The 23,843-nt window shown below is 62.1% G+C and overlaps 2 protein-coding genes across 2 annotated transcripts in view; both read right to left on the minus strand.

Moving 5' to 3' along the window:
* Positions 1–280: 280 nt before the first annotated feature.
* On the minus strand, positions 281–10,068 carry AKNA (AT-hook transcription factor). The gene is given in 23 exon segments (XM_075716916.1): positions 281–563; positions 891–1,056; positions 1,343–1,468; positions 2,180–2,281; positions 2,372–2,476; positions 2,714–2,817; positions 3,041–3,226; positions 3,633–3,840; positions 3,843–3,896; positions 4,063–4,295; positions 4,526–4,642; positions 4,740–4,946; positions 5,133–5,306; positions 5,394–5,524; positions 5,651–5,813; positions 5,902–6,000; positions 6,106–6,167; positions 6,255–6,412; positions 6,575–6,731; positions 7,269–7,343; positions 7,867–8,843; positions 8,979–9,235; positions 10,064–10,068. Coding segments are annotated over 23 exon segments (4,149 nt in total).
* A 5,799-nt stretch (positions 10,069–15,867) lies between these two features.
* Positions 15,868–23,843, minus strand: part of WHRN (whirlin) — a 58,985-nt gene continuing 51,009 nt past the window's right edge. Inside the window, exons 8-12 of the mRNA XM_075716944.1 lie at positions 20,470–20,541; positions 19,473–20,067; positions 17,583–17,761; positions 16,800–16,922; positions 15,868–16,050 (exon numbers count right to left, since the gene is read on the minus strand). Coding sequence (XP_075573059.1) covers positions 15,868–16,050; positions 16,800–16,922; positions 17,583–17,761; positions 19,473–20,067; positions 20,470–20,541 — 1,152 coding nt within the window. The remainder of the gene's footprint in view (positions 16,051–16,799; positions 16,923–17,582; positions 17,762–19,472; positions 20,068–20,469; positions 20,542–23,843) is intronic.

The raw sequence follows: 23,843 nt of genomic DNA on the forward strand, positions 1-23,843 counted from the left end.
ATGGTGCAGGTCTCAGGAGACCTCTGCCCACATCCTGCCCTCCTCCTGCAGCTTGTGTGGTCCTGAAAATGGACAGGCAGATGGACACGCGCTGCAGGAGGTCTAGGGCAAGCAGGATGGGATGGAAGCTGGTGCAGCACCCCATGGAGATGCCTCCAGCCCTCGTGCCCCCAGATCTGGCAGGGAGCATCCAGTATAGGGATGCTGATGGGGGGGCACCATCCTCCCCCTCCTGTCCCCTGCGAAGGCGGGGAGGGTTTGGCAGGTGCCAGTGGGACCCTCAGAAGAGGCAGGAGCCCCGCAGGTCCCGCGTTCGGCTCAGCTCGGTGGCCAGCGCCCGGCTCATGCGGGTGGTGGTGAGCCTCACGCTCTGCGCAGCCTCCATGGCCCGGCTCAGCGACTGGTTCAGCTCCTCCAGCTCATCCAGGTCCAGGGTCAGGCAGCGGTGGTGGCCGGTGGCATGCGGCCGGGGGGGATGCTCTGCCTGCCAGTGCCCCACGGCATGCTGGAGGGGGACCCCGGCCATGGCTGGGGCTGAGGTAGGTACCGCTGGGGAGCAGTAGCTGGGAAGAAGAAGGGGACATGGGCTCAGCTTGGCTCCGTGGGCTGTGCCCCCCCTCTGTGCCGCCACTCTGCCTTGTTTTTCATCCCTCTCCCCCACTCATCCATCTCCAACCCCCAGCACCCATCTTCCTATGCCCACCCCCATGCAGACACCCCCCCAGCAAAGAAGCCGGGGGCTGTGTGACCCCACTCCCAGCCAGCTGCCGCCTGGGTGCCTGGGCTCTGTAGGCAAACCAGCGGGTCCCTGGGGTGGGCACAGCCCCTCCCAGGTTCACCCTCCTCCCCCAGGAGATGTCGACCTCCCCCCAGCCGCAGAGCATCCTTACAGCACGGAGGGCGCGTAAGGCACAAGGGGGACGGGTGCAAGGCAGCCGATGGCGGCGGTGGCACCAGGGCTGGCTGCCAAGTACCAAAGTCCGGGCTGTTCCGGCTTCTTGGCTCGGGGACCAACGTGGGAGCCTGGGGAGGACGTGCCACCGGGTCCACGCTCTGCTGCAGGGAGGAAGGCGGTTAGATGTCCCCGGGGGTGCCAGATGTCCCCAGAGGGGTGCAGCGAGCAGCAGGCCCAGGTGAGCTCCTCCGTGCCGCGCAGGGCTGCCGCTGCTGGCTGGGAACACCTGTGCCTGGGGGAGCGGGTGCCGGCACTGCTGGCTGTTGCTCCTGTCCCCAAGCAGGGTGCCAGCGCTGTGCCAGCGGTCTGAAGGTTGCTCCCCGTCCCCCCCACCCCAGCCCTTACGCAGGGACGAGCCGTGCCAAGCACGGGCCACCCGTCACCCACCGTGTGTGACTCCGTCCCTGCTGCCAGGCGTGGGGGGACCCATGGGTGCCCGGCAAGTGGGGCAGCGCGTCCTCCTCAGGGTGCTGTGCTGGGGCTGCCTCGCAGCATCGCCCACCCGGGAGCCATCTACGGAGAGAGGAGTGAGTGTATCTGGGAGCGTCCCCGCGCAGACCAAGCAAGGGCGGTTTGGAAAGAGCTGAGCGGTTTGGGGGAGCGGCTGGGACAGAAGGCGGAGGCCTTTCCCTGCAAGGGTGGCTGCAAAGGGGGGGCTGCAAAGGGGGGTCTGAAAAGGAGGGTCTGCAAAAAGGGGGTCTGAAAAGGGGGTGTCTGCAAAAAGGGGGTGTGTCTGCAAAAAGGGGGAGATCTGCAAAAAGGGGAGGTCTGCAAAAGGAGCAGGGGGAGTCTGCAAATGGGGGCTGTTCAAAACGGGGCAGGGGGTGTCCTGCAAAGCACTCTGCATGAGTTCAGCTCAGATCCAGGCAGCCACGGGAGCAGCCACGGGACACAGCAGAGCCCAGCTCTGCGCTGCTACCCCGGAACAGGCTGGGTTAACCTTTAGCTAAAGGACAGGGCTGGGGACAGGTTCCCACTGCTCCCAGTGACACCAGCGGCTGCAGCCAGCAGCAAGGAGTGGGGAGGGCGCCCCAGGGCAAGGGTGGTCTGGCCAAGGGGCAGTGGGGTGAGCCCCAGGCTGCAGGGAGCAGGCTTGTACCTCCCCCCTCCCCAAATGTTAATGAATTAGTAGTAGTAGTTAATGAATTAAAGTCATTAGCTGCTCCGTTAGCGGGTGTTAGGGAAGGCCAGAAGGGGCTGGAGGCTGCTCCTGGGGCCGCTCACCTGATGGTGTCCTGCCCCCGCGGCACCGGGGGCACCCCGGGGTGCCCGGCTCTTCTTGGGGTGCTGGGGCAGCGCGCGGTGTCCCTGCCTGGTACTGTGATCCTGCCAAAACCCAGCGTGAGTGCAGCTGGGGACCCCAACGCGGGGGGCAGCTGCCTTCGGCCCCTGGCACCGACTGGCGCTAGCACCCACCTGTGTACTGTCCCCGAAACGTCACCGCACCCGGGGGGCTCCCAGGGCTCTTACATGGGGAGGAGGTGGCCCGGGGCCTGGCGGACGAGGGGTCCGACTCGGAGGCTGTGGCGGAGGAGAGGGAAGCGGGGTGGGATCTGCTGGGTCCAAGCCCCAGATCTGCAGGATCTGGCCCTGGGCTGAGTGGTGCTGGGTCCCACGGGGCCACCGGGACCAGCCCTGTCCCCGCGGTCCCGCAGCCCCACCAGCACCCCACTCCATTTGTGGAAGGGGAAGTGGCGTGCAGGGAGGAGCATGTCCCCGCTGTCCCCTCCGTCCCCACCCTGGCGGGGTCCCACTTACTGAGGTCCAGCTCCGGCCTGTCCCGTGGCAGCGACGCCGACCTCCCCCTCCTCGTGGGTGCAACCCCGGGGGCTGCCCTGTCCTCTACTGGGGGGCTCGGCTCCCTGTGGAGGGGATGGAGCTGCTGTCACCACCCGGACCCCTCAGGCATCCCCCCAACCCACCATCCTGGCACAGCCAGGCTGCCGGTCCCTCCCCCGAGCCCAACCTCTCCCCAGTCTCAGCAAAAATGGGACAGGCTGGGGCTGGGGGCATCCCCACACCCACGGGACGCAGTGCTGCCCCCAACCAGGGGCACCCCCTCCCCAGGTCCCTTCTGCCACCTACCCTGAGGGTGCTGTGTCCTTGGGGGATGACAGTCTGCTGGCCACCGGCTGCCTCCTGGCTGGGGCGGCACGTGGGGCGGCACGTGGGGTGGCTTTTCCCTCGCGATAGCTGTGGGAGCGGCGCAGGCTCTCCTCCAGCCTCCGTCGCAGTCGCCACACCTCGTCCCGCAGCGCCCGGATGGCCTGGCTGCCACAGGACAGATGCCACAGTGAGGGGCACTTGCAGCCAGCAAGGCTCCCAACAGTGCTGGCTGCTGCTGGGTGGGTGTCCTGTGGGGGGGAGCAGCCTCATCCTCCCCAGACCCCGTGCCTGCTCCCGCCCCCACCAGCCAGGACCCAGTAGCTCATGCTGCGATGCTCCCCAAAACCAAGCCTGGGGCTTGTCTGGGCTGGGGTCCAGTCTCAGCCAGCCCACATGTGTCACAAGTTTGGAGGACTCGGCCCCAGCTGGGTCTTGGCCCTCTGAGAAAGGGAAACCTGCTGCTGCTCAGCGGAAGATGCTGGTGCCTTTGGGGACTTTGCTTGGCGGGGTCCCTGTGTCACCCGGGGGCGGGGGGTGGCCCAGTTTGCCAGGGGGGTACATAGACACTCACTCGCGCTCCAAACGGGAGCCCAGCAGGTCACAGCGAGCCAGGTCGAGGGACGGCGGGTTGGGGAACAGCGGGGTGGGGGACGGTGTTTCGGGGGACGGTGGAGGGCTGGCTGGGTCCCTGGCCATGGTGGAGGGGTGGCCGCCGGCACTGGCGCAACTCCTGCCTTCCGCCTCCGAGTCCGTGTGAGCTAGGGAGGAGGGGGGCACAGTGAACCGAGGTCGGCAGCATGGGACGTGGGGGTGGCCCCCCCGCCCCAGGAGAGACCTGGGAGAGCGGAGTCAGCAGGCGGGAGGCACCCTCAGGCCACCGCCCCAAGGGGGCTGGGGGAACACCATAAAACTTCCACCCACTCTTCCACCTGCAGAGCCAGGGTCCCCCCCAAGTCTCTCTCCCCAGGGACACGTCCCTCCCCAAAATACTGCCTACTCACTGCCGTCACCGTCGGGTCCCACCTCGCTGCCTGCGCTCTCGGCCCAGCGCAGGGGTGAGCTGCTCTGCGAGGGGGTGCTGGGGGGCAGGCGGGGCCCCCCCGTGCTGCCCTGCCCACCCGTAGGGTAGATGCCCATCAGCGCCGTCTCGGAAGGAAGCGGGGTCACATCTCTCTTCCGTGGAGGACGGAGGGTTGTGGGGATGGGGATGGAGGGTCCCAGCGAGCCGGGGGTCCTGGGGACAGGACAGGTCATAGAAGCAGCCCCCACAGCTCGTCCCCCAGCCATGGGCCAGCCTGCACATCTCCAACCCCCCCCATACCCTCTCCCAGCTCCCCACACCCTTGCCACCTCTCCCCAAATCCCTGCTCCTCTTCAATGCCCCAAATCACCCCAGACAGAGCCGACAGTCTGTGTCCCCAAATCCTCCCCTCCCAGGGCAAGGGCAGGGACCCTGAGCCATACTTGGTGCCGGGGGGCCGGTGCTCGGGGGTGTGCACAGGGGGTGACACCCTGCTGGCCTCCGAGCCCACGAAGCCGCTGTCTGTCTCCGGTGACACGATGCGCTGCTCCTGCACATGTATCGGGAGGGCAGGATTGGTGCTGAGCACCCCCAGGATCCCCTGGCAGGGTCTGAGGGTGCCAGCTGATGGGGACCCGCACTCCAGGGGCACTCACCTTGCGGGGCCGGTGCTGGGTGGCAGCACTGCCCACCCCATTGCTGCAGCGGGACAGGGGTGCCCGTGGTGGCTCGGGGAGCCCCAGGGGAGACTTGGCTGCGGCTGGTGGCTCCTCAGCAGCGGCTGGGGACAGGTGGCCCCGTGTCCCCCCTGGCCATGGAGGCTCCGCCGGCAGCAGCGGTGCTGCTCTCCTCTCTGGGGGGTGCCTGCGGGGAGAGGATGGAGCAACCTCAAATGTGGGGAAATGACCCGGTGCCTCCCATGGAGGTTGTTGACTCTGAAGCCTATCAATGCCAGTGACGTAAAACCTGAGACTTGACATAAAACCTGAGACTTGACATAAAACCTCTTGCTCGCCCTGCCTGGGGAAATTGTGGTACCACAACACTTACAAGGGGGAGGTCTCGGGGTCGGCCCCCTCCTCTAGTGACCGTGTCCTGCAGGGGACCTTGCTGGGGCCACCATCCCCTGTCACAGGGCCATCCGTCTCCTCCGGGGACCTGCTCCCTGACAGGCTCAGCTGCTCCAGGCTCAGCGACTCTGGCAAAGACTTGAAGTGCTTGTACCTGGAAGGGACCCGCAGGCAGGAGTCGGTGGTTTCAAGGAGCTGCTCCCTGCCAACCCCTCCGCTGCCCCACCACGAGGGCACTCACTGCGCCAGCAGGTCACCGAAATCCTCCTCCACTTGGAGCTGCTTGTGCCAGAGGGGCTGGGGCAGCCCCTCTGCCACCGCCTCGCTGTCCCCCGCTGTCCCCCCCTGGGGACCCTCCATCAGCACGGGGCTCTGCAGGGCACAGTGAAAAGGGGTCAGAGAAGCATGGCCCCCAGCCCAGCCGCAGCAGGGTGCTCCCACCCAGCATCTTTGAACCCCCCAGCCCTGTCCGCCCCCCTGCAGCCTTGCCCAGCTCACCTCGGGGTGTGGCGAGTGGGCAGCCGGCGGCGGGGAAGGGGCTGGAGGGGAGCGGGGCTGGGCCGGATGCTGCGGGGGGAGCTGCCGCCTGGCCCCGGGCTCCAGCCGCTCCTTCAGCTCCTCCAGGCGCAGCCCCAGGCGAAAAATCTCCCCCTCCACCGCGCTGCAAGACAGCGACCATCAGTGCCGGGGAGACGCCGGGCTTCGGGGCTTTGCTGGCAGGGATGGGGCGGAGGGGGTCAAGCACCCACCGGTCAGGATCAAACTCCCCCGAGGCCCCTGGGTGCTGCTGCCGGGCTTGCAGGTACGCCTGCTCCAGCGCATCCTGCGCATCCTTCAGCTTCCTAAACCTCTGCGGCACAGCGGCGGCGACGTCCGGGCCTGCCAGCTCGGTCCCTGGTCCCCGCCACCCTGCCGCACATCCCCGGGGTGGGGTGCCAGGAAGGGGCTGCCGCTCCTGGAGCTGCTCCCGGGGCGCGGGGCTCCCCGCCTGGATCCAGCCTTCGAAGGACTCCACCTGGCCGGGACAGAAAGGGCTGAGCCCAGCCCTGCTGCAGCCCCCACCGCCATGGCCCCCGACCCCGCAGCCTCCCCCAGGGCCTGCCTGCGCCCGCAGCTTGTGGGTCTGTCCTGCCAGCGTCCGTGTCAGCTGGGTCCCCGGGCAGTGGCACGACCCCGGGCAGGTGGGACATCCCCCGCCGGGTGGAGGGGGGGAAGGAGGCCGGGGTGATCCCCCCTGGTCTGATGGTCCCTGTGCTGGAGCTGCAAGAAAACACGAGGACAAGGTGATGCTGGGGACCCCCCCTGCAGCACCGGTCCCTCCAACTGTGAGGAAGCCATGGGTATGGGGTCTCATCTGAACAACCCCCCCAAAAACTGGAGCAGGAAGGTGATGAGCTGGACGGGAAACACGGTTCAACCCACCTCCACCTGGCGAGGATGGCGGGGCCGGGGCCGGGGCCGTGCTGAAAGCCGCCGTCCTGGCCTGCGGGATGCTGAGGGCCATCACCCGGCAGCCGCTGCCCACCGTGCCCACGGTGAGGCTGCGGCTGGGCCGTGGCGGGTCGGCGTACAGGCTCACCTAGGGGCAGGGAGAGGGGATTTGGGCACCCACCTTGCACCCCACCCCCAGCGCTGCCCACCCCGAAGCACCCACCCCCATGGGGACAGCAGGCAGGTGGGGGGGAAGGCGGGGGGCACAGCCCGGGCGGGGGGCACAGCCAGACACCAGACACCGGCCCTGCCTCAGTTTCCCCACCCACGCAGCGGTGCAGGGGGGGAGGCAGCGAGGGTGACACGGGGACGCGCTTCCGCCTGCTGTCCTGCCATTTTGGTGACGTGCCCTGCAGCCACCCCCACCATTTCGGGGCCGTTTCGGCACAGCCACCTCCCCAGCGGAGGGGAGCCCGCTGGGTGGGGGGGGCACGGCGGCCCCCGGCTTTGCGGCGGGAGCTGCAGCAGCCTCAACCCCCCCTCCCCGGGCTGGGCTTGCTCAAACCGCAGCTCCCCGGGAGGAGGAAGAGCGGGGCCAGGGGAGGAACACACTCCAAATAACCCCGGGGAGGGGGGAGCAGAGCGGGGAGCCCCCCCCCGCAGCCGTCCCCACCCCAGCACCCACCCTGGCACCCAGGCGCAGCTGGTCGATGGTGTTCTCGGCCTCGGCGTACTTCGTCAGCAGCTTGTGGTAGTCGTCCTGCGGGGAGGGGACATGCAGTGGGGACGGGGATGGTGGCGAAAGGGGAGGTGTCACGGATGGGATCATCCCTGTGTGGGGATGATGGGGCTGGGGGGTCTTCCCATGGGTGGGGGGACACCCTGGGGTGCAGAAACCCACCCCCCAAAGCACCCAGCCCATCTGGTGCAGATGTGGCCCCCGTTTCTGTGGGGGGGAGAGCCTCCCTCTCCTCCCAGTGGACAGGAGGGCATCCCAGGGGACAAGCATCCTGGGGCAATGAGCATCGGTGGGGTGTACAAGCATCCTGGGGGATACGTGAGCATCCCTGAGTGCCACCCACATCCCTGTCTGGTCCTTCCCTCCTTGCCAGCCCCCGTGCAGGACCAGGAAGAGGTGACCAGCACCAAACCCCCCATCGGTGACACAGGACCAGCCCATGGGGCCGGGGACATCTCCATTTCACCTGCACTCACTGGTCCCCCCACCCTGGAGACCCTCCCAGTAAGGCTTCTCTGGCTGAACTGGGGGACCTGGGTGTTACCTGGAGCTGCTGCACCAGCTCAGTGGCTTGCCTGGGGGACCTGAACTCCTGTGGCAGCCCAGAGGCGGTGGGGGGCTGCGGGGGGACCCCCTCCCCGCTGCTCAGCAGCACCTCCCGGACGATTTCGGCTGGGGACTTGAAACCGATGGGGCCACCCGGGGCCCTGGGGCGGCTGGGCAGCACTCGGCCCCGCGGGGGCTGGTAGCTTTGGTCATACTTCACCCGCGCCTCCACCTTGGAGAGGTCGGGCAGGGGGTGGTTGAGCCGCCCTCGGCCGTACTGGGTGCCGCTGGTCGTGCCGGTGCCCATTCCCAAGGGATCCTTTGTCTCCTTGCCACCTGTGTGCCGCCGCCGGGGGCTCAGGGACCACGACTGCCAGCCGGGCTTGGGGAGCAGCACCACGGGTGCCGCTTTCTTGGGCACCTGGGACCTGCCATGCAGCTGGGGTGCTGGAGGGGTCACAGCACCCGAGGACTCCCTGGTGGGTGCCAAGCCAGTGGTGCCAGAGGCTGGCACCCCTGTCCCAGCTGGTTGGGGCTCGGGGATGGGCTCGATGCCACCATCACGGAGGTCATCATCGGAGAAGCGCAGGAGGAGGCTCTGGCTTGGGGTCCAGACTTGCCTGTGCCCCCCGCCGGCGTCCCCAGCCATGTCCCAGCCCCGGTGCCAGTGGGATGGGGTGGCGGGGCCAGGGCTGGCATCCGACAGCCCTGAGGTGTCACCATCGTCCATGCTGCAGCCGTGGGGCTGGCAGACACCTCGGCCATCCCGCAGCACCTCGGGGCTGCTGCTGGATCCCAAGCCCCAGCGACCCTCATAGGAGAGCTCAGGGTAGGGCTCCCCGTCGCTCTCCACCCCTGAGGGCCCCTCGTCTTCCCCAGAGCTGCCCTGCTCCTCCTCCTCCTCCTCCAGGCCCTGCCGCGGGTGCCAGCGACCCTCCTCTGCCGGGGACCCCTCCTCCAAGTCCTCGCTGTTGCCTGCAAAATACCAGCACCGCGGGGCTGCCGCCAGCCAGCCTGTGCTCCCCAACCCTCTTGCAGCACCCCCCAGCTCCAGGGACACCCGGGACCCCCCCACGAGGGTCTTTGGGCAGCGGGGAGGGGAGGACTCACCCCACGGTGCGCTCCCGGCATCCTCCCCCAGGCTGATGACCCCATCCTCGTCCATCCGCCTTTCAAAGTTGTCTTCCTCCTCCTCCTCCTCCTCCGCTCCCTCCCAGCGCGTCAGCTCTGTTTGTGTCCAGCGCAGCCATGGTGCCGGGCTGGCCATGGCCCGCGGGCGCGGCGACCCCGTCACTTGCGACGCTTCATGGCCCGGTGGCGGCGGCGAGCTGGGGACCTCCTTGCCATGAATGTAGGTCACATCATTGCTGCCTCATCCTGGTGGGCCAGGGAGAGGGAGGAATGCTCAGTGGGACACAGCACGCTCTGTTTGAGGTGTATCCCCCTGCTGCTGGGGCTCCCCCCGTCCCACAGACCCTGGGGACAAGAGCAACCCCCCATGACAAGGGGTGACATCCTCAGGCCACCCCCTACCCTGCATCCCACCATCAGCACCACAAAGCCAGAGCTGCCGCACCCCGCATGGCCACAATGGCCCCCGGAGGTCCCCGTGGAAAGGAGCACCCCAGGGCCACCCTAAAAAGCTCTCCCCGCCAGGACAGGCACTGGGGGACACCCAGCCCATGCTGGCATGCTCCGGATGTCACGCTGGCTGGGCAGCCACAGCCTGGGGACTGTCAGCGGTGCCATCACAGCGCAGGACAGTGCCGGGGGAGGCAGGAGCACCCCAAGGCCCCTCTGGCTTCGGGGGGCTGACAGCGAGAGGGATCACAGCAGAGGCCCAGCACACTCACTCCACCAATGACCTAAAAGCAGGAGCTCGCCCTCGCCCCGCTCCTCCGTGCGCCGCGGTTCCCAGCGCCGCAGTGGCGGCTCAAGAGACACCGGATGCTGAAAACCCAACTGCAGGGCGGGTAGCGAGAAAGGCCACGGGGTTTTCCCGGCCACGTCCCCTCAGCTGGACCTGAGTCCCCCGCAACCCAATCTTGGCCATGGGGTGCTGGACGTGGCAGCTGCTCACGTGCCGGCGGCTGGTGCCAAGCACCAGGCCGGCATCACCAGCGGCCACCCCGCAGCATCCCCAGCCCAATGCCAGAGCATGGAGGAGCAACCAGCCCCACGTGAGGGACACTCACCCCATACCGGCATCCCCGGGACATCCCCGTCACCGCGACCCCATTAGGGGTCCCCAAAGCAGCACCCCTCCGAGCACCCCAAAACCTTCCTGCACCTGCGGGGCAGCTGGGCTTTTGCAGAAGTAGGAAGGGATGCTTGGGTGCTTCCTGCAAGTTTGCAGGCGGCCGCAAAGTTTTTAACCCCATCAGGCCCTGCACGGCGGGGGCCAAACCCTCCTCCCACGCCACTTTTCATTAAAACCTTTATTTTCCAATCCAATTTGGGGCAAAACATTGATGCAAAATGGCGGGGGGGGGATCCCTGGGACCACTGGCAGCTGCCCCCTCAAAAGACATCAGGATGAGGGTCTTCCAGGAGGACAAGCAGCCCCAAAATTCAGCCAGACAGACCCCTCCTTGGAAATCTGGGATATCAGCTTTGCCCACATCCCAGATTTCCAAGGGGGTAGTCCACGTGGCCCCCACCCCGAGATGCTGCTCGCAGCCCTAGGGACACTGCAGCCATAACCACGCGCCACAGCGCATCCTGGCTCCTTTGCAGGCAGGCAATTAATCCAGCTCGTTACTGTGTAATTAGCAGCACGCGGAGGAGAGCTTGCACACGCTCCCAGCTGCTAACAAAACCAAGGCACGGTCCCTGGGGTGGCTGCATTTAGCCAGAGGGTGCTGTGGTGATTTTGGGGTGCTGCTGGCGATGAGCAGCAAACCTATGGCACCCACATGCTCCAGGAAAAGTCCTCTAACCCACTCCAAAGTCTCAGATCTGCAAATTCCTTGGCTGAAATCCTGCTGTGAGTGGGGTTTTTGGGGTTATTTTCTGGGGCCACCCAGAATCAAGGTCCTCGGGCATCATGCTTGCACCAGCAGCGGTGCGCTCCCAGCCCTGCATGCATCCTTGGGGCTTTCTGGGCAGGGAGCAAACCCCAAAGCATCCCTTAGGGTCTTGCAAACCTGCTGGGGTGTTTGCACAAGGCTCTTCCCCACACGCTGGCTGGGCAACTCCATTGCCTGTGCCTGGAGATGCTCCGCAGCTGCTCCTGCTGCCGGGGAGGACCGGGCTGCCCATGGGATGCTTCAGGCTCTGCAGCTGCTCAATGCAGCTAAAGAGCGATTTTGACTTTAGCCCCTCTCTGTGCTGGGATGTTTCCAGCCCCGAGCCCTTGCCTGCATCCCAGCCCAGAGAAGTGGCACACCAAAGTGCCCCTCAACCCACCTTGAGCCCCACAGCATCCCTGAGAGGTGAGGAGCCCCAAAGACCAGTGTTGGGGGACCCTGGGGCTGGGTGGTGGGTGAAAGGAGCCTGTGGGTCCCATTGTCTTGGGTCAAAGAGGGTTAAAATGTTTCCTACCCGCTTTTGGCAGGCCGGTGCCTGGATCATGCCTAACCCACACCCCATCGGCTGTCCCCCCATTTCTGAGCAGCATGCCCCTGGGCTGCACTGCCCACAGCAGCCGCAGACTACAGGATCTGCTTGCAAATCCAGCCACATTTATCACTTTCCCAGAAAGTCCCTCCACTGACAGTCATGGTGGTAAGAGAGAAAAATCTTGGGATTTTTTTTCCCCTTTGAGTTGCTCGCTGTTATAGTAGCACCGAAAAGCTCGAAAAATGGTGTGGCTAGGTACCCAGCAACCACAAAGCAAATGCAAACAATCGTGGGTGGGTGTGGGTGTGTGTATGGGTTTGTTTTTTTTTTTTTTTTAATCTTGCTTTTTGAAAGCTGGGATTTTGCAACAGGGCAATCACACAAAGAGCTAAAAAGAAATTCAAAAGCCTCAGCTAGAAAATGTCTTTTACCCTTGAACTCTGCTCTGCCTGAGACCCTCAGCCCCTCTCCTCCCTCTGCCTCTTGGCCTAGGCTGTCCCGAATTGTGCCTCTGGGGTGGAGGCGCTCAGATGAAGGAGGGGCTGCTCAGGGCAGTGATGAGTGCTGCCAGGGCTCTGCCTGGCCAGCAGGCAGGAGGGGTTGCCTCTGCCTGTCCCTACCCTCTGCTCCTAATCTCTGATCCCCTCCGCCACAGTGATCCTGTCCCTGTCCTGCTCCCTGCCCTGGCAAACCCCAGTGGGACAGGGAGGTGCGGGGCTGAGACCGCCCAACTCATTGCACGTGTGAGGCAGAGGAACAGCAACGCAGTCAAGGCCAAGGCCTCATCGCCGCTCCTGGGTTTATCGGTGGTGACAGCAGAGGAGATGCTGTGTCCTCCGCCCCAGGGCTCGCTCGGTGACATGGCGGGGAGGGGACAGGGCTGCTGTCACTCTGCCTTCGCTGCCTCATCAACCCTGGGCAGAGCAGGCGGGTTGGGGGGGGCTCTCACCCCCCACCTCCATCCCCACAGCGCGAAGGTGATGTCCCCTGAGCAATGGGGAATAACCACCACTGTGCCCCAAAATGTCACGTGCCCGGCTGGGATGTAGGGGGGGGCTTAACTCCCCTCCCAGGCAAGGGATGGATATTTTATTTTCCTAAACCACAGCTCCAAACTCGAACTCGGCTCCAGAGAGTGGCTCATCTCCCAGAAGTGCCAGGCACCCGCATTCCCACAGGGATCTGCACCCCAGCGCCCAGAGCGGGCAAGCAGGCAGCGCCAGCCGCCCTGCCTGCAGCCGGAGACCTCCGACCGCAGGTTTTCTGGCTAAAAAGCTACGAGCCTGAATCTGCACTCTGCAGGGGGTACTGCCTGCGCATGCACTGCATAAAAATATACATTTTTCTGCTTGAGTGACTAAAAAGAGAGGTTAAAAGCAAGCAGGGGCTGATGTCTGGTCTCGGCGACCTGCAGGGGAGGGATGGAGAGGGCTGATTTTTGGGAGCGTGGCTCTCGCAGCCTCCCTGTGCTCCCCTTCCCCGCCTCAGCTTGCCTTTTTGTCTGAGCCCCTAGCAGAAGCGGCACATCCAAAGCATCTCTTCTGGGGGGGGGGGCGGGTCTGAAGGAGGCCAGAAGAACGGCCTCAGGCTGAAACTTGGCAAGGGGCGTCTGCACTCCAGGAGGGAGGAATTCCTGTGTTAGAAACCCTTTTTTTTAAGCTCACAGAGTCCCATTTTATGAGCATAAAAGACAGCAGAGAAGCAGAAATGCTGCTTTCTTAGTTTGCACTATTTCCCATTAAAACAAGAGAGATACCGTCAGAGTAACGAAAAGCCTGACAAACCCTCCTCATCCTCTAAAAGCACACACGCCTGTTACTACACCATTGCTCTAAGGCCCACGCGTCGCCCCAGTTCCTCTGCCTGGAGAGCCTGTGTCCCCCCCCAGCTCCTCCGCGCTGGCACATTCCCGCAAAGAGGCACTGAAACCCTGCGCACGCAACATCTCTCCATCGCTTGTATGGAAGCGAAGCCCCATGGTGGGACAGGGAGCTGCTCCCGTGGCCGCTTTCTGGCCTCCTCCCCGGCACATGAACCCTCCCGTTCCTGATGCAGGGCCCTGTCTTCCCTGGGGACAGCGTCGTCCCCAGGGCCTGCCCTGGAAAGCTGCGGGCGTAACACCCTGGGGCTGAAGCCCAAAGTACCCGCGGGAGCTGGGGTGAGCCAGGGGTTGCCGATGGCCACGATGCCTGCCAAGGGCAGCCTTAATCCCCGTCTGGAGAGAGCTGCCACCGCGGCAGAGCCGGTGGCACAGAGATCCCTTATTAGCAGAGGACAAGGGGAGGTGGCGGGGGACGCGGGAGGGCAGCGGGCCCCGAGCAGCTGGGAGCGTGTGGTGGGGTTAACCAGCAACGGGCTGGATTTGGGTAAACAGTGCATCGACTGCGATGCTCTCCAGGGAATCCTTAAAGCACCCCTGCCTGGATCATTTCAAAAGGGTGCTGCAGAGCAAGGGAAACCCACAACACCCGGCTGGCACCCATGACGTGACTAAGGAACTGAGTGTGCTCAAAGCTCCCCTTTGAATAAAAGGAGGAACTGAAGTTGAAAGCAGCCCTCGCAACTTCCTCGGAGGAGCCGCAGGCAGCGGCACAACCTTGCGTCCCGCAACCTCCGCATGAGCCCCGGGTTTGGCTTCGTGCCGCCCTTCGCAGCCCCAGCCATGCCAGCCTGATGAAACCCTGCCGAAATCCTCCGGCCGCGCCTCCCGCGCACAAGTGGGGTGGCAGATTCGGCCCTGGGTGGGGGAGGAAGCGCAGGAATAAGAAAAGTTATGACAAGTTTCCTCGGGGCCACGAAGGCGCTGGTGGCGTGGGCAGGACGCGTGTCGGCGAGAAGCGGCGCAGCGGCGTCCCGCATCCTCCCGGCGCATCTCCTCGCCCGCGGGGGACCCCGATGGGGCCGGCGGTTCCCCCCTCCGCCCAGAGACCCCAACCGGCTCCCAGCTGCGAGCCAGCCCCGCCAGATCCGGGCTCAGCAGAGCCGGGGGTGCTGGATGCGGCCCCCGGGACGGGGCCAGCCCCGCGGGCCCCCAGCTGCGCATCCAGCGGTGCCCCCGGCGGTGCCCCCGGGGCCCTCCCTTCCCTCCAGCCGCAGCTGACGTTTTGCACGGAGCAGCAGCGCCGGGCCCCGCGCCCCGACCCAGCCCCAGCCCCCCCGCCCCCCCCGGGGCACAGCTGGGGGCACATCTGGCCCGAGGGCACCGCCGGAGGCGCGCCCCCCCCGCCCCGCGCGTGCAACAGCTGCCCCGCCGCCGCCCCGCGGCTGCCCACCTGCAGGGGGGGGTCCGGCCGGCCCCTCCTCGCCTGGCGCTGGGCGGCCCCGGCCCCGGCCCGGCCCGGCCCGGCCCAGCCCCGGCCGCCGCCGCCGCCTCCTCCCGCCCGGCCCCGCCGGACAATAGCGCGGGGCGCCGGCGGCGGGGGGCGGGGCCAAGCGCCCGCATTAGCATCCCCGCCGCTTCCCGCCAATCCGCGCGCGTCGCCGGGCGGAGACCGGCAGGTCGTTAGCATAAACCCAGCCCGCCCCCTGTCGGCGTAGCCCGCGGCGGGCAGCCAATCAGAGCCGCGGAGGATGGCTCTCATTGTCATAATTTATGCAGCGCGGACTCCCCCTGGCGGGGCCGGGCCGGCGGCTGCCCCGTCCCCATCCCCATCCCCGTCCCCGTCCCCAGCGGGGACGGGGACGGGGATGGGGATGGGGACGGGTCATCCCCTCCCCGGGAATGGGGCAGTTTTGCCCAGCCGCGATGTCCATCGCCCCGCACCCCCACCCGCCCTGCCGGTGCTGGGGTGCCCCGCGGGCATCCCTGCCCCTTACCTTCCTATCCCCCCTGTCCCAGCCCCAAAGAGACCCCCACAAACCCAGCCTTTTTCTAACCTGGTAAGATTTATTGAAAAATTAAAAGCACAAGCTCTGTATAAATAAATATGACGACGTTGCCAGCAATTTACAAGGCCTCCGGCTGCTCTCTCTGCATCCCCACTCGTGGCCCGTGCCACCCGTCTGGGCACAGGGGTGAGCACCCCAGGGAGTAGTGACCACCCAAAAAACCCTCCAGCCTGAGCCAGGGGCCCACCTTGCTCTGTGTGTGGCACTCAAATGACAGTGGGGACACGCAGACCTCCACCATCCTCCCGCCCTGTTCCCCAGCCTGGCCAAGGGGGAGAGGGTGTCCCCAAAGGGCAGCCCCACCACCCCAGAGAGAACAAGGACGAAGACTTTAAGGGATGTGCAGCGATTTCTGCCCGTTCTCAGCCTGCCCTACCCAGGCAGTGAGTCTGCAGTGGGTGGGGGGACATTTGGGGATGAGCTGGGGGTGTCTGTATGTGGGAGGCGGGCTCTGCGTAGTGGGACGCTGCTTTCACACCTTGGCGCTGCCTTTCATCCCCGTTTGGGTGCTCCCCGTCCCAAGCCATTCTCCCAAAACCCATTCAGGTTCCTAAAGGGCGACGTTGAATTCTGTGACCAAGAAATCAATGTAGTCCTTTTCCTTTAGCTTAAAGGCTTCAGCGATGATACGGGCGGCTTCCCGATGCTCTTTGCCACGTAGCTTTGTGCCATTCACCTCCAAAATGACGTGGCCCACCTTCAGTTTCCCGCAGTTGTGTGCCGAGCCCCCACGCTGCGGTAGAGAGATGGTCAGCTCATGGTTCCACCCCTCTGAGATCAACCCAGGGATGAAATAAAGGTGGTTTTGGGAAAATGTGAAATATTTCATTTCCATCATGTTTACCCTGACCCGGCGTTTGCCGGGTTGAACATGATGGAAATGAAATATTTCACATTTTGCAATGAGGGTATGAATTTGGCTTCCCTCCTGCTTGCTCCTGGAGTACAGCGCCAGCTGGGATGGCCAAGAATAACCAAGGCACAGTCAGCTCTGCTTTTCTTTTGCTGTAAGTAACTTGAATTTTGCCCCAAGTAAACAGCAGAGGAAACGGTGCGGGGAGATGGCTCCCAAGAGCTCAGTTCCCCAGCTATCATCCACCATTCCCCCCCGCCAATCCTCTATCTGAGCAGAAAAAGGGAGTTCCCAGACATCTGGAGACACCAGCCAAGCTTTTGGAGCTGCCCAGGCCCTCTTTGAGATGTCTGCAGCAAATCCTTGGCCCCCAGAACGTGCTTTACAGTATGGGATCGTCCACGGGACACGAATGCAATCCTCAGCAACCCCCCCGCCCCAGCAGAACGATGCCTCTGATGCCTGGGGAGATGTAAGTCTATAGGAGGGGGAAAGCACACCTCCAAAATCCTCCCTGGGGCAGGGCTGCCACTGCACTCTGGCCATGGCTGAAGGGCTTTCCTGAACCTGTCCGAGAATGACGGGGATGGGATGCGCATCCAGCTCTTCCCATTCTCAGCCTGCCCTACCTGGATGGTGACGATGCGGGGCAGTGGCTGCCGTGTGTTTGCTCCACCCTCGATGGCGATCCCCAAGGTCGGTGCGCTCTTGGACACTCGGATCAGACACGATGTGGGCTCCAGGAGCCCCGGCTGCAGGGAGAGACAGCAGCACTGCCGAGGGAGGCCAGGCACCGTCTGCCCGCCGCGCTCCCTCGGCCAGGGCCCCACGGCAGGCAGGTTCACCCACAGCAGGCTTCCCCAGGAGAGGGGCTGACATGCTGCCTGCAGTTGCTCTCTGACTCCCGATACCTAATATCCCAACTGTGTGCACGTCTGGAAGGGCTTGGGGAGGAGCAGAGCAGGTCTCCGGCTGCCTGCCTACACCCCTCAACCTTGCCGCCATCAGAATCCCTCCAATCTACTTCTGATACCTGATGCCACCTTCCCTTCCCGGTGACAGGTGACTTCACTCATGGGACACTTGCCCTGCGGATGTCCCCTCAGAGCCAGGAGCTCTGCCATGTCCTAAGTAGCTGCTTGCTGGAATGGGGAGGGACTGGATTTACCCAAGATGGAGTGCATCAGCCCTACAGGGCCCCTCAGCTGCCCCTGGCTCCCCTCCCCACAGCCCAGCCCACCAGTGAGCTGACTCAGCTCATTAAACAAGAGGATAAATAACCCATCAAAGCATAAAAGCAGGCAGAGGGAGCAGAACTGAAGCAGCGGGGAGCAGCACTGCCCCTTGACAGCCCCAGGTGCCCACCTCCCACGAACGGTAGCACCCCGAGGGCCCCGGGCACCCAGCCTCACCGGCTTGGAAGCCCCTTCTGCTGCCCCCTCACTCCTTGCAGCCTCCTTGAGGCTTCGGCTTTTCCCAGGGACCGGCTGCCGGCTCTTGTCCTTGCCACTCATCTCGGCCTCCCCGATGTCCACCCCGCTGTCCTCGCTGAGGGTCTGCCCGCTGTCCGACAGCTGGGAGAGCGTGGAGGCTGGGGAGAGACGAGGGCTGTCAGAGGTTGGGCAGCGCGGCTCTATGGCCAGCCGAGCACCCACAGGGCCGCGTACCAGAGGGAGGACATCTCACCCGCTCCCAGGGCTGGGCAGGTCCCCTGGGATTTAGACCTGGGCTTCAGAGCAGGGTTCCCAAGCAGACCCCTCCTGAAGAGCAGAGCTGTGCACATCAAGGAACAAGTGGCCTCAAACCCGGGTCCAGGATCCAACCCAGATCCTGAACTGGGATGGAGGGAGAGGGTGATGAGTTCAGGGATCCTGCTGGAGGCCGGTTTGGGCCAGCCCATGCTCAACACCAGGGTCTGGGAGGAGATGGGGACAGACCCGAGCAAAGAGGAGCTGCCGGGAAGGAGTTTCCTCCCCTTCGAAGATGAAGACTTTGGGTGCACATCGAGACTCAGCCTCTGGAAAAAAGTGTCAGGAGCACGCACGACAGCACCTGCAGAGAGGGCTGAAGGTCCGGGAAATCGGCTCTTTCACTTGGAAGAGTTGGAGTCACACTGCTGACACCCCCTGGGCAGGATCCGGCAGGATCAGTGCCAGAAGCAGGCACTCCAGCCCCTCATTACCTTGAGACTAATGAACCAATTGCAGCGGAAGGCCGGTGCCACGGGAGGGCGACAATGCCACTCGCATCGGGTCCCGCGGAGCCTGGCCGCACACGGGGCATTTCAGGGGGGTTCACAGGGGCTCGGGGATGCTGTGGGCACCCCCAGACCCGACGGGTCTCAGCCGCAAGCAGAGCCCACCCTCCTGGGCACCCTCAGGGCTCCAGGACCACCCTTCCCGCTCCCGCTGGACCAGAGCCGTTTGCCGATGGACCTGTGGAACCCAGCACGCTCCTCCCTCACTTCCACTTTTTTCCCAGGATACGCTCAGGATAACTCTTAACTCCCAAGCTCAGTGTGGGCACAATTAGACTTTTTTTCTCAAAATCTGGAGTTAAAGGGAAAGTCCCAGAATTGCTTCTTTCTTTCTTTCTTTTAAAACTCCACTGGAAGCGGATTTTATGAACTAATGCAGCAAAGCCCACACGAGAGAACTTGCAATCAACTGCCTAACAGAGCTTGGTCTTTAAGTAAAGGTCAGCCTGAATTGCACTGGAAACCCAGGGAGGCTTTGAAGAGTATGCTGAACGCTGATGGGGAACGGGCTGCCCTGGCCCCAGGCCTTGCAGGTTTTCCAGTGTTGCCAAAACCCAGGGCTGAGGGCTTTGTCTCCGAGATTAACACCACTACTGCTGATAACACTGTGGAGGGCTTTAGGCGTTTCCTGGATTTTCACTCTTTTTGCCATGATGCTGTCAAGCTGTTTTCTGAATTGAAAACTCATCTATAAAAAAAAGCAAACCAAGCCAGAGCTACCAAACAGCAGCACATTTCTGCACCACTCCAGGTTCTGTGGCTTTTACCCCACTCTGTTGACTTGGGAGTTTGAACCAAAATGGCAATGATTTCCCCTGCGACTCCTCACTGGCACATACTGCCAGCCCACATCCCCACTGGGAAGGGGGAAACCCTGCAACCAAGCCTTGCACTCGGACAGGGACCTGCAGCCTGAAGCAGGTCTTACTCTTCTGACTGCCTCCCCCAGTTCCTGCCCTTGAGATCTGTCTCTTCTCTTGTTTCTCTCCTGAGGAACACCCCAGAGAGGGTTTTTTCACCCTGCAGCTGATAACGTGACACCCACCTCTGGCCTGGGGCAAGGGCCTCACTTCATTGACGTCAGGCTCGCTGTTGGGTTGGTGCACCTCCACCATGATGAAATGCTGGTTGGCCATGGCCTGCGGGCTGCCCTTGTCTGGTGGAGGGGGTGCTGGGTGGGGCGGGGGGGGAGGAGGGGATGGGGAAGAGGGGCTCTGAAGCCCACCAGCTGCAGGGCCCTCCGGGGGTGGGCTCTTCAACCTCGTTGGGGACTGGACCCTGGGGAAGGGACCGATGGGGCGCTGGCTGACCAAGGAGAGCTGGGCATCCATTTGCCTCCTGGAGCTGTGCAGGGCCGGGGAAATGGTAGCATAGATAGCACTCGGGGCAGACTCCTCAGTGGATGTGGTAGCAGTGGAGGTCATGCTGACTGTGTCCTTCTCAGAGTGGCTAGGAGGGGGTGTGGGGTTTTGGGGGGCCACGAAGAAGAGGCCTGACTGAGAGGACTCAGAGGAAGGGCGCTTGGGCTTGTCTTTCCCTGGGTTCCTGTGCTGGGCAGCAGAGGGGTCCAGCATCTGAGGGGCTGAAGGAGGAGGTGGAGGCTTGAAGTTGGGTGGTTCATCTGGGAAGGAGAGATCATCCTGCCAAACCAAGAACAGAAGCCTTTAGGACACCATGCTCAGCCGCGAGAACTTCCCCAGGCCGACAGTCACCTGCATGTGCCTTCTCACAGTGACTATGGCAATATGAGCCGATTTTCACAGAAACGCCTTTCTGACCTTACTAGCAACAAGAATACAACTCACAAATGAGGACAATTAGAGGACAAACTAACCAACTTTTGCTTTGGTTTGCACAGATGCTACTCTTACGCAGCCAGCCATGATCCTTCTTCCTAACTGTCTGCTTAATTTGCTTCAGTGACTGCAGACATCCATGGGCAGATGATGTAGCAAAGAGCCACAAAAGCTGAGGCAAAATTTGTTATCATCTGTTTGCCTCCAGCTCCTATCTAGGTGCAGCAGCACGGTGCAGTGTCTTACCAGGGAGATGTCCGGCAGGGTGTTGATGCTACTTTGGTGGCCATCTCCACCTCCCTCCAATTCTGACGTGTTCTGATACAGCAAAGAAGGAAGAGAAAAACAGGTCACAGCTGCAACCACCACAGTGCCAGCATGATAGGGAATATGCAGAGTGATGCAGGGCATTGCCCAAACCCCCCATGCAATGCCAGTCTTTCACCCAAAGGTTTTGGTTTCCTGGGAGGTTCTCTAGAGACTCACATGTAAGAGCAAAGCAACTTGGTTGGGAAACCAACTCTCCCAAGCTAAGAAGCGTGCTCAAAGCATGCTGTGACCCTGACCTCTGCAGCGGAGGAGTGTGCTCGTCTTAACCCAAATCTCAGCTCCTCTGTTTAATTTGGAAGGAGGGGAGGAACCAGCTCTGAGGGCCGCAGGTTCAATACCTGGAGGTTCAACACCTGGATCTTTCCCAGGAGAAGGGCAATGAAAACATTTAAAACTTCCCTCCCTTGCAAACCAGAGCAGTTGGTCTCAGGTGCAAACAGAAGCCACTGCCACTGCCTTCCCTTTATGAGTCAAAATGTCATTAGAAAACATTACAACACAGCTCTGAACACATCGCAGCTCAAGAAATCAAGAATGTCTTCGGGAATCTGTTTGTCTGTCTGTGCAGGGGCAGCTATCAGTCAGGAGGGACCCAAGGAGAGGGCGTTGGATACAGTCAAGCAGAGCAAACAGGCATCCTGGCTAAGTAACAGCAGGGATGGCAGAACTGGGGGTTTGCAGCAGAGGCTGCGTGTGGAGCTCTGGCGTGGCCCTGAACAGGGCTGAACCCAGCTGGTCCTCAGTGTAGCCCAGCACCATGGCTCTGCTGCTGGCTTTGCCCCAGGCAGGCACCAGGTACAGTCCTGGGGGATGCTCTGCCGGCAGTGCACAGCCCCAGCTCCGCCTGGTTTCCCTGCAAAGCTCTGTAAGAGCAAACCCAGACTCAGCACCCTGCTCCCACAGTAACTCCTGATCTGGAGAGGGGTCTGCTGCTGCCCAGAAAGGGTGTACTTTGTTTCTGTCATGTTCATGAGGATGTTTGTGTGTTTGTGCTGGAATGGGCAGGCTACAGTTTGCATTTAACTGTGTGTTATTTATTGCAGGGTAAACAACTGATTAGTTGAAATGCTGGTGCATCTGCATTTCCCCCATCTGCTGGAGGCTGCTGCTGTGTCTGTAGGATGTTAGCCTCCCAAAATAGACACGGAAGACAATTAAGAGCATTAGAGAAGCAGCAAAAACACTGATGGAAAGTGCTTTTATCTCTGTGGCTTCAGAAGGAACCCTGGAGAATGAGAACTAAAAGAAATGGCTTGTTCAGAGAGTGACAGGGAAAGTATTAACTTGGGAAATAGCTCCTTCCTCTGACGATGGTTGATTTCAATCAATCCAACGTAAAGGCAGGTGGCTTTTGAAAGAGAAACATCTCCGACCCCTTCTTGGGTTACTGACCATGTGGCAAGTCAAGGCAGAAGACAGATTTGGCTGAAACACATAGCAACAGCAACAGAAAGAACAGGATTCAAATAGACTTGACATGCCACAGGTCTGTGCAAATCCAAGCATTGGTATGAAGGATGGGGTGATACCATATGTCTGAGGCTGGAGGAAGAGGCAGGTAGGGCTATTTCAAAAGTGACCTGCTGTCATATTGATTAAAATGATCATGAACTGCTCTGGCCTGTGCACACTTTAGCAACAGGACTTCAGATTTGATTGAAGTGCCAATGAATTTAAAAGCTTGGGTGCCATCATGTCCCCATGTGATGCCAAGGAGCAGAGATGCTCAGCTGGACAAAAGGCAGCGCTGGGGAAACTGCACCAGTGCACTCGCTGAAGAGCTCCCTCCTTTTGCCGTTGTTTCTTCTAACGGGAAAGCTGTTCTGCAGAAAGCTGCCCAAGTACCATCCTCCCCCTGCACCAGCCCACCTCCAGATGCTGCCCAGAACCTTTAATCCAGCCAAATGGCTGCATGCACAAGGAAAGGAGCCAAGGCGGAGACGGTGCCATTTCAGCACCAGGCTGGCCATGTTTGGGAGGATCTCAGCTGTGTCCCTAACTCTTCCCTCTCCAGCCCTGCCTCTAGCAGACTCAACCTGCCTCCAAGCGGTCACTGAGCTCTTGGCAAATGCATGAGGACCAGACCCCTGGGATGTGACCGGGAGCAGCCTGCCATCAGAGTCATAGTTACGTCTCTACTAGAAAGAGAAGAGTCTGCTCAATGCCCCCCTAAAATCTGCCAGTGCCATCTCCCCCAGTCCTGCCACCAAACTCTGTGCCCATCACCACGACACCAAGCCCATGCCAGAGCACATCATGTGCCACGTCCCAGCCCAGGCCTCATAGCTAGGACCAGTCTGCACCAAGACTTGAATCCTCCTGGCAAACGGAGGGTGGGCATGGCCAGCTGCACCCAGTGCCCTCCCTGCCAGCCCAGCGAGACGGCCCTAATCCCACTGCCCCGGCTCTGCTCTCCCTGATCAGCCAGGGACGCTAACATGGCTCGCCTTCAGGGCACTTTTTTCTGCTTTAGTGTGCAAGCACGAGATTTGCCTTTCCCCAAGCTTAGTACTTTGGGGGGCAAAAGCAATTAAATAGAAATTGCTCTGGGCTACAAAATGTAATGGCTTTTAAGTTGAGCACATTTGCTTTCAGGCCTTGGCTATTTTAAGACTGTGGTTTCCTGGATTTCCCTGGAAAGACCCATTGAAGCCACGTGCCACTGCTCTGAAAAATGAGTATCTCTTGAGAAGTCTGCTCCTTCCTACTGACTCTCTGCTCCTTTGCCCCATCTGTTTTCTAGTTACTTAGAGAAACTGGCGGCCAGGAGAGGCTCTTCCAGCCCCTCTGCAGGGTGCAGCTGGAAAACTTTTGTCCTTCCTATCTTGCACGGAGTCCACGGCAGGAGCAATGGAGCTGGAGAGCATCTTTCAGACAGGCAGACAGTTTCCATTCGCAGATTAAGTGGTGGAGAAACTGCCACCTCCCTGGGGAATACAACCCAACCTTTAATTAACCTCACAGCTCCAAATGAGTTCCTTATTTTCCAGTTACTGCTAACGAGAGCTTTGCAGAGTTACTCAGCCTGACTCCCACAGGGTTTAAATTTTGAACAACTGTGCCAGTCTGAGAATAAGCCTAATAATCTCTCCCCTTCTCTCTCCCACCCCAGAACACATCCACAGGGCTGGAGGAGAGCCAGAGCCCCTGGCCCTGCCTCAGCCTGAGCATAGACCTCTCTGACTTTCGGGGCTCTGAGGGTGATACGATGACACCCATGCCATGGCTTCACTCTGGCTCTATCCTCATTGACTGAGAGGACTGTGCCAAGCACATGGGAACCCTCCACA

This window comes from Pelecanus crispus, chromosome 9, assembly GCF_030463565.1.
Source record: "Pelecanus crispus isolate bPelCri1 chromosome 9, bPelCri1.pri, whole genome shotgun sequence".
NCBI lineage: Eukaryota > Metazoa > Chordata > Aves > Pelecaniformes > Pelecanidae > Pelecanus > Pelecanus crispus.